The sequence below is a fragment of the Strongylocentrotus purpuratus genome, unplaced genomic scaffold (assembly GCF_000002235.5).
Source record: "Strongylocentrotus purpuratus isolate Spur 01 unplaced genomic scaffold, Spur_5.0 spur5_scaffold_7, whole genome shotgun sequence".
Classification (NCBI taxonomy): domain Eukaryota; kingdom Metazoa; phylum Echinodermata; class Echinoidea; order Camarodonta; family Strongylocentrotidae; genus Strongylocentrotus; species Strongylocentrotus purpuratus.
The window spans coordinates 26,952,220-26,962,435 of NW_022145613.1; the positions used below are offsets into that span (position 1 = coordinate 26,952,220).

Below are 10,216 nucleotides of genomic sequence, written 5' to 3' on the forward strand. Positions count from 1 at the left end.
CCCCCAACAAAAAGAAGATAAATAAATAAATTAATAAATTAATTTAAAAAAAAATCATATAACATTATGAGTGCCTGTAATACTAATATGTATTTTGTAGCATGAGATTTGAGGACAGGGTCAGGGAGGGGGTTATTTGGCTTCAGTGAACATTAATAAACTATGTATAGATACAAAAAGTGCTCTTCAAAGTGCATATATATTGCAGGGATGTTCTCGGAAAACACTCTTGACCTAATTTTCATTTATCTATTTTTTGTCTTCGAGAAGGAAAAAATGGTATTAGATCGACGCCATCTACGTCCGTATCTAGTATAGCTGGGTTACCAAAATAAAAACCAGAAATCGTGATAATCGGCACCGGAGTAAAAACAATTCGAAATTTGCTACAAGGAAAATTAGAATCGACAAAAATGCCAGGTACGTGAATATGACTCCAGTAGCATGAATTTTATTCAGTTGGTTGGTTTTTGAATAAAAATAGACCCAGCTTTGCATTTTGCTTTTGTGTTTTGTCTGCTGTGCAGAGGAGTCCGAGAACCGTCACCAGTGCTTGGCGCCTCAGCCTGCCCGGTCCGGTTGGGGCCTTTCCGCTGGAGGACTGCCGGTTATAATGCTTGGCAACACGTCTAAAGTTCGATGGGCTAATATGGGCTAGCTGGGCCTGGGCTGGCCTGGCCTGGGTGAGGCCAGGAGCCATACCCATGGCGCAGCTCAGGCAAATATAAATCCAGACATTTAGAGACCATTCATATTAGGTCTAGATCTAGATCTATCCAACAAAAACAATAAGTTAGAGTCTAATTTTAACTTAGTTTTGTTCAACTCAAGTCTCAAGAGTCAAGTGAATTTTAAAAAGAAATAAAATTAAAGGTGAAAGGATGACAAATAAAATTGTGTCATCGATCTCTGACTCTGAGTCTGACTCTGGTAAAAACTGTCTTGAGCCTTTCTCTTGACTTGAGTGTAAAGTGAAGTGAAGTAGATCTAGAATCTAGACCTAGTCTAGATACTAGGCATAGGCCTAATCTTAATTTTTATCTTATTCTTAACTTAGACCCTAGATCTTACTCTTTGTTCTAATTGATGATTGATTTTTTTCTTCCATCTTCTATTTCATCTTGTTCTTTAGCCAAAGGAGGAGGAAGGAAAGGAGAGGTCAAGGAAGAGGAAAAGGCGCCTCTTCTCAGAGGTGTTTTTGTCTTTCCAAATGGAGACAGATATGGTCAGTAATAATCATAATGTAGACCTAGATCTGGGTCTATTTCCTTTCTCCATATATATGCCCAAGTATCTAACTTTATACACAAATATGCGAGTCGGCCTTGAATAATACCTTGAATACCAAAGCTTCTGGAAGAAAGCCGTCTCCAGCTGCCAAGCTTCCAGGTCTAACTTCAAGGGGGGGGGGGGGGGGGGGGATGTAGAATATCAAGGGTGTGAAACCATAGCGGACTTATTTTATCTACTGTAACCTCTCTTTTAAGTACTTTGTTCAAAAAGAAAAGTGCCCTTGAAAGTTGCATTTTATATAGCAATATTTGCTTGTATTTTAACAAGTGAATAGAGTGAGATGATAAATTGTCTATCACACTGCCTGGAAAGACAACAACAAAATGAATATTGATTAATGTATTAATTTAGTTGTTTATTATTATGATTTATTATCATTTCTTGATATTGACATTGTTTTTCTTTTTATTGTTATTTTTTCTATACTCTTGATTTCTTTGAATGACATCTATAGAGGGAGATTATGTGAAGACAGATGATGGGGCCATAGAGCGTAATGGCCAAGGACAACATGTCACACCTGAGGGGCTTTGCTATGACGGACAGTGGGCTGGTGATAAGATGAACGGACCAGGAAAACTGACACAACCAGATGGAAGTGTGTACGAAGGAGAGTTTGTCGATAATCAGTTTCACGGCAAGGGAAGATACATATTCGCCAACAACGCTATTTTTGATGGTAGCTTCACAGAAAATAAGTGAGTAGCTGTTATGTAACTGGTATGAAGCTGTATTTGCAAAATTTGTAAATTACTTCAGATTTTCTGTTTGAAACTCTCCAGATAACTGAAATATGTCACCCTATTCCGTTAAACAATGGGAATAACTTTTAGCTCATGCTCCTAAAATGAAATTGCTGAATCCTTTTTTAATTTGAACAAATTGTGCATCATGCCAATTCCTAGTTTCATTTACTTAGTGTCATTTTAGCAACAAAAAAAGTGAGTGAAACTTTGCTTTGTACACATTTTGCATTCAACAACAACGTTTCATACATATTTCACATAGTTGATCATTTCAAGAATCTTAATCGCTCTTTCATCAATTTGTTATTCAATTAAATCTGCCATGGATCTGTTTCAATATTATTCTTACCTTAACCACACTTCCCCCTGCTAGCATTGGTATAGAGGACTGTCCTTAAATCAAACTATAGTTTCGTTTGAATCTTATTAAAATTTTAATTAATTTTTAAAGAAAACAGAGCAATTGAATAACATTTTTTCACTCATCCATCCTGTTTGTTTTCTTGTCGATTGTGTAGGATGGAAGGCGATGGGCAGTTTACAGATACGGACAAGCAAATCTGGTTCGGTGCTTTCCACTGTAAAGCAGCTCCGGGACTCAAATTTAAACTTTCAATGTGAATTGGACATCACACTTTCATTGTGAATGGAACTTAAAATTCTCTTTATGAAAAGGACTTCAGACTATCGATGTGAAGATGACACTATACTGTAAGGATGGAAGGGGATGGGCAGTTTACAGTATACAAACAAAGCAAGTCTGTTTCGGTGCTTTCCATTTCCACTGTAAAGCGGCTCCGGAACTCTAATGTAACCTTGCAATGTGAATAGGGCATCACACTTTGCTATATGAAAAGAACTTCATACTGTCTATGCGAAATGGATTAGTACAAACTGCAGTTGTGAATATAAAGATTATCTGTATGAAGAGGATTAGATTGGCTGACTGTCACTCTTCTCATTGCAAGGTCTCAGGTCTTGACTCGAGCACTGCCACAAACTCTACAAGACAGTCCTTTGCATCTATAGAATAAAACCCTGTTTCCAGGAAATGAATAGCCTTTTTCAAGTGAAAGAATGGACAGGGTCTTTCTCGACAGGTGGTCTTTACAATGAGTCATTGAGATGGCATGCTTCTCTCAGTCGTGTCCATGTTAAAAAACTTCTGCCAAGCTCAGTGGTGGATCCAGAGTCTCTGACAAGCCCCACCCTCCCCCTCATTCGCTTAGGCAAGGGGTACTGCCCTTCCTCCCTCCCTCCCCCCCCCCTCCCCCCCCTCCCCCCTCCCCCCCCCCCCCCCCCCCCCCCCCCCCCCCCCCCCCCCCCCCCTCCCCCCCCCCTCCCCCAGATGATTAGGAAAAATAAGTACAGAAATATTTGTGATATCTCTGAAGTAATATACAAATTGTGTATATACAGTTGGTCCAATGGCTTTAAGTGTAGCAATCACCAAAACGTGTTTTGCTCTTGATTGAAGGTGGGAGGGGGGGGGGGGGGGGGTCAGGATTATGAATTTGTCAGTTCATAAATGAACTCTGGAGCATTCAATATTTATATAATGATAAGATGAACATACATGAACATCAATTCATCAATGTCCTACTGATTTTACACTTAATAATAATTTGTTGATATACTTGACATTTTTGTCTTTTCTAGATTGATATTACTGTATGAAAGTTAAAAGTTTCATTTGAGAATAAGTTTTTATTTGCAATAGCGCACATACCCCAAAAATGTCAATCATCAAAACAGATATTGAGATTGTGCTCCATTCTTTAAAGAAATTGTATGTTCTTGTTGTATTTCGTCAGAACAATAGCAGAAAAGAGAAGATGGAATTTTGAAAGGCATTGATGTGTATTATTGAAATGAAAATTTGGAAATAACTGATATTGTAAAAAATGTACATTATAACAATTTATAGATATATGTATGTATTAAAATGCTACTGTACAGAAAATTTACCAATTTGCATATCTTTGTTTAGCTTGCTTTTGACTGTCATCTGCGACTTTTTACTGGGTGCTTACTACCAGCAAGGAGTAATCTTTAACTTTTTTGCTACAGTCACTCCACATTTGGGTTTTTTCCTCAATATCTTTTGATTTGGAGTCCTAAAAACATGTGTGATGTATGAGTAGAAAGCACCAAACGTTCTACACACACATGCATCTATTTTTGTTTCATGACTATAATTGCCTTTGATGGCATGAAGTTTAAAAGGAATAAGCTTTAAATTCCTGAAATTGACAAAACATTGAGATATTTTAATAACATTTCGATCAAAATTTGCAATTTGTTTCAACTTTTACGACAACGTCCTCGTCCGTGTGTATTGTATTCAGAGATATATTATTAAATCATATTTTAACAATGTAGCAATAAAGGAAAAATATGTGATTATAGCCAGCGTGCATGAAAACAAAATATCTTGTCCTGAAAGGATTGTTGCAATGCTTGAGGATAAGATATATCTACATTCAATTGATTTGCATTTATGCCCAATTAAATGATATTAAAGATAGCAGAGAGAAATTACTGGGGAGGACAGTGATATCTCCAGTGCTACACCCAGTAGCGCGTACGCAGGATTTTTTCAAGGGGGGGGGGGGGGGGGGTTAACATTTTAAATCGGGCCGAAAACTCAGCCAGCCGCTGAATAAGCCGGGGAGGGGGGGGGGGGGGGGGGGTTAGAGGACACCTTTTTTAGGTAAAAAAAAAAGATTAAAAGGGGGGGGGGTTTCATCCAAAATCCCCCCCCCCCCCCCCCCCTGCGTATGCACCTGGCTACACCTAACAGCAGATGTAATCTTGACCATACAACTAAGCTCCCAATTGAGTTGATAATATGGGGTATCATGATATGCATGTATGCCCTAGCTATAGAGAAGAGCTAGGGGGAGGGGGGTGGAGAGAAAGAAGGGAAGAAGAGTAGTGAGGGTAATAGCGGGGGTAATAGCCGAGAGAATCAAGCGAGGTAAATGGAGAAGAGAGAGAGAGAGAGAGAACTAGAAAATTTAAGGCACAATAAAGAGGAGGAAATAGGTCATGCATGGAAGAAGCTATCAGTGATACAGGGCTGTCAACTTTGGGAAACTGCTTGCATGGAGGGAGATTTTTTTTTAAAATTTCGCAACGACTCAGCCAGCCGCTGAATAAGCGGGGGGGGGGGGGGGGGGGGGGGAGTAAGAGCACATTTTTTTTTTTGGAGGGTGGGAGGTTTTTTCATAAACCGGGAGATTCTACATCGTTGGCGGGAGAGCGGGAGAAAGGCGTGGTGGCGGGAGTCACCCGCTACGAGCTTTTGGCGGCGGGAGAATGAGCGTGGTGGCGTGAGTAGGCCTACTCCCTCCAAATCGAGAGGGTTAAGACAGCCCTGTGATATGCAATAAAGTTCTGTTATTATCATTGAAATAAAATAACCAGCTGTCCAAACTTTATGCTAGAGTCTAAGTAAATACATATTGCATTGCGACACAGTGGCACAATTTTCTCCAGATCCATTCATCAATCCTTACAAAAAATATTTCAAGTTCAGAGTCCAGATATAGATATAGAGATAGATTGTTCTCCTTCAAGTGTTTTTTTATAATTAATTTGAATATTCTATGAGGAAAGAAAAGTGCATGTGCCTTGGCGCTAGGTGGCATTTATCCATCCCCTCGCTAGCTGAGCTAGCTGCAGGGTACGGTATACAAATTTCCGGTTGCTTGAAGTAGGCCAGGCCGGCTATTTGCTGCATGCTTATGATCAATTCAGTTTTCGTTGCATTTTATATCGCAATCGGGCCGGGATCAGACACAGACAACCGCAACTCGGCTCGGAGTCACGTCTTCGATCGTCACATCTGATTTTTGCCAAGTAAGTAACCCTTTGAAACGTGACATAGATTGTTTTCATTTGTATTGAATTAAGTTGATATTTATTTCAATTTTCTCTGGTGTCACAAAGTTTCCAAATGAACCGGATAAGGCCTATCGCGTATCAAATTTTGCCATGACAACACTGCACTGCAACTGCACTGGTGTGCCGATCCGATGGTAGTGGTTTGCTTGTAGAATTTCGCCCTTGTCTGTCGGGCTAGCTATGAACAGGTTGGTCTCTGGTCTCCACCTGGCCCTGACCCTGTGATCATGCGATCTTCTACTTCAAGTTCAATGGTAATACTCATCAACGCCTGTTCAGCATCTATATGAGGGTATTAGATGAGGGTAAAGCAAAGCATAGAGTTGTTATATACAGCTCTACAATGTAGATCTATGCGGTACAGTTCCTGAAAAGGGAACTAAATTGTTTCAAGAGCCACCTTGATGAACTGCTAGCTGCTCTAGAGAAGGCAGTTTGACGATTTTGAGGAAGTTACTAGTAGTAGTAGGTCTAGTAAGTCCCAGTCCTTAACTTAGGTAACTTAAAGTCCTGGGGATCGAAATAGACCCTAACTAAATTTGTAAGTGTCCATTGAAGAGCCTAGTCTCATACTACTAGATCTAGACCATATTGTTGTTGTTGATTCCTCCTTGTAGTAGTTCGCTTCCTCGGTTTGATGTAATCCGGTATTGATCATTTGAGGTAGTTACTAGTTAGTCCCAGTCCTTAACTTAGGTAACTTAAAGTCCTGGGGATCGAAATAGACACTAACTAAATTTGTAAGTGTCCATTTAAGAGCCTAGTCTCATACTTGATCTAGACTATATTGTTGTTGTTGATTCCTCCTTGTAGTTCGCTCCCTCGGTTTGATGTAATCCGGTATTGTATCGCAATTTTGACTTTTTGTTATTTCAATATTTGCTATCTTGTACTGTCACAATCGTGCCCGTTTTCTTCTTTCTTTAAGAGTTGGGAGATTAAGTTGTTCTCGCATGCATGTTACACTGGCATCATGCTGGTAGTTTCCACAAATTAAACGAAGTGATGTGACTGATCATGAAAAACTATGTTATTGACATAAAAGTAATTATAGACAGTGAAATTAAAGATAAACTTTAGTACTGGTAATGCGATTGCATTGTGAAAGAAAAGGTGTGGAAAGGATCAGAAACAGTTGATCATGTAGCATGTAAGTATATTGGTGTGCACTGCAAGGTTCTGGAGTCATCAAAATCATAATAAATTTGACCGAGTCTTGGTAAAGTAACAAGCACTCACATAGAAACCCATAGGAAAGAAATGAGCCTGCCGCATACTCCTGCGGCAGACTTGCCGCAGATCTGCAGCAGACCTGCCGCAGATCGACAGTCATCTTTTTCACATGCAAATTAGTTTTGCCGCAGACTTGCCGCAGACTTGCCGCATACTCTTTCAGTATGATGAAGAGCCTGCGGCAGGTCTGCCGCAGACTTGCTGCAGACCTGCCGCATACTCTTTCAGTATGATGAAGAGTCTGCGGCAGGTCTGCCGCAGACTTGCCGCATACTCTTTCAGTATGATGAAGAGTCTGCGGCAGGTCTGCCGCAGACTTGCTGCAGACTTGCCGCGTACTCTTTCAGTATGATGAAGAGTCTGCGGCAGGTCTGCCGCAGACTTGCTGCAGACCTGCCGCAGACTCTTCGTCATGAATATTCATATCTCATATAGACCTGCTGCAGACCTGCCGCATACTCTTTCATATCCAGTACGTGGCAATAAAGTATGCATGTAGAAGAACCAGTGATAAACTGTTTGATACTTCATAATCGATATTGGCAATATCGACATTACCAATTAGGTAATACCAATATATATCGATATTACCAATTAGGTATATTCTATTCTCAATTGTATTAACTTCATCACATTGATCATTTGATGTGTATTCAAGAGTAACATTTAAAGTGACACAGGCTCGTACACATATACATGTATATACTAAATATGTATATTGTTTCTTGGTTAGTAATCATAGTTTCTTGGTTAGTAATCAATATATCTATTGCTTAAACGTGAATGTAATTGTAACATGATCAGACAGAATAATCTATTGGTTAATAATGACAAAAGAAAAATAGAAATCACAAAAATGATGTGCATTGTCTTAATTTGCTTAACAAATCATGATAAATGTATTTTTCTGTCACACGTGTAAAGTAATAATGAATATGCATGAGATGATTGGTTTCAATTGGCCCTATTAGACTTTAATGGGATTTCCTGTGGCAGACCTGCCGCAGACTGTTCCTGTGGCGTACTGGTATGCGGCAAGTCTGGAGCAAAGTTTCATCCTGCCGCAGATCTGCCGCAGACTGTTCCTGTGGCATACTAGTATGCGGCAAGTCTGCAGCAAAATTTCATCCTGCCGCAGATCTGCCGCAGATTGTTCCTGTGGCATACTAGTATGTGGCAAGTCTGGAGCAAAGTTTCATCCTGCCGCAGATCTGCCGCAGACTGTTCCTGTGGCATACTAGTATGCGGCAAGTCTGCAGCAAAATTTCATCCTGCCGCAGATCTGCCGCAGACTGTTCCTGTGGCATACTAGTATGCGGCAAGTCTGCAGCAAAATTTCATCCTGCCGCAGATCTGCCGCAGACTGTTCCTGTGGCATACTGGTATGCGGCAAGTCTGCAGCAAAATTTCTTTCTGCCGCATACTTCGGCATACTCTTTGCAGCAGACTAAAAGTCTGCGGCAGGTCTGCGGCAGATCTGCGGCAGGTCTGCGGCAGGTCTGCGGCATACGTTTTACTTTCCTATGGGAAGCTATATATGGGACAACACACATGGTGTCGGGGCTAGTACTACCTTGATTTCCTTGTCTTTCTATGCTCATTACTCAGCCAGTATACATTTTCTTCCAAAATTGTTTGGCACATGTCATTTATTTGTAATCTTGAACATTCAGTGTAAGTTTCGTTTGATTCTGTGAGAATTAATTTTTATTTTTTTACCAGTACTGGAGTTTATCTTTAAAGTATTTAGTAGGCTAGACGGTCAAACTCAAAAGGTGTGATTTTGCATGAGAAATCTGCTCATACTTTTATTTTGAGCCGAGGTAAACCCTTTGTTTGCACATGATGCAGCAAATGTAAATAAAGGTAAATGGTATCCTATAAAAAGGCTATAAAAAAGGCTTAAATATTCATAATTGAATGACACACGCCCTTAAAACTAAAACAACAACAACGTTATACATTGTCAGTGTTGACTAGTTGCAAACACTAAAGGGGAGACTGTCACCCAATTTGTAGGCAACACAAATCTTACTCTTGGAAAACAAAGTATCTTTCTTTCTTGATTTGATTTTGTTTGGCAATTAATTAAATTTGATTTACATGTAGACTAGATCTATAAGCGGAGGGCCAAAGTCAGACAAGAGTTTTTAGCCTGGCACTAGGCACTACTACACAAACTAAGAACACCTTGTTTATTCGAAAGATTTTATCATATGTAATAAACAATATTTCAGAGGTGTTTTTTAATATAATTGTAGGGAATACGCCTAAATTGGAGGGGGCGTCCCATAAAGTGGCCCTTTTGACGAAAAATAGTATTTTGTTAATAATATTTTAAGGAAACCTTGAACCATCATGAGTTTTGTGTCATATGAAAGAAAGTTGAATTATCTTCATTTTGATAACAATTTCAATGGAATTAGGATTAATTAAAGTAAAAACCATGATTTTTTGGTGATTTTTCGAAGTATTGAATTTTATCAAAAACTGATATTTTCCATATATCAAAATCAGAGAGATGCATTTTTTCGAAACTTTCTAGGAACTTGCCCATGCTCAAGCACATTATCCTGTGCGAAGGAGAGGCTTATATATTTTTTCAATGAAAAGTTATTGCAACCCAAAATCATTGATTTGATTTTTTTTTTTTAAATACATTTTTGCCCTTATGTACTACCATTAAACTGTATGCATATACGTGTATTAGTGTATTAAGGACGTGTTTGGTGTGTTAACATCAAGTTTTAAATATAAATTATAAAGCAAAACCTCTAATCACCATGGATTTGGTGTCAACAGATGGATAATTAAAATACCTTCAAGTTGATATCAATTTCATTGAGTTATTTAGCATGTGACATATACATTTTGAGCCGAAAAGGTGCTTTTTTAAACATATTTTTTTCCCTCTAATTTTGGCCAGTATCTCGGTATACTAACTGGACAAAAGTGATTGGAGTTGGACATTTAGTAGTGCAGAAAGTTCAACAGATTTGTAGTGTTGAGTGCCATTGATAAGTACTTCGATCTTC

The 10,216-nt window shown here is 39.2% G+C and overlaps 1 protein-coding gene across 1 annotated transcript; it reads left to right on the forward strand.

Moving 5' to 3' along the window:
- Positions 1-306: 306 nt before the first annotated feature.
- On the forward strand, positions 307-3,201 carry LOC100892733 (MORN repeat-containing protein 2). The gene is made up of 4 exons (XM_011665310.2): positions 307-420; positions 1,133-1,225; positions 1,748-1,991; positions 2,558-3,201. The coding sequence occupies exons 1-4, from the start codon at positions 414-416 to the stop codon at positions 2,658-2,660; spliced, it is 447 nt and encodes a 148-aa protein (XP_011663612.1). The 5' UTR covers positions 307-413; the 3' UTR covers positions 2,661-3,201.
- Positions 3,202-10,216: the final 7,015 nt, after the last annotated feature.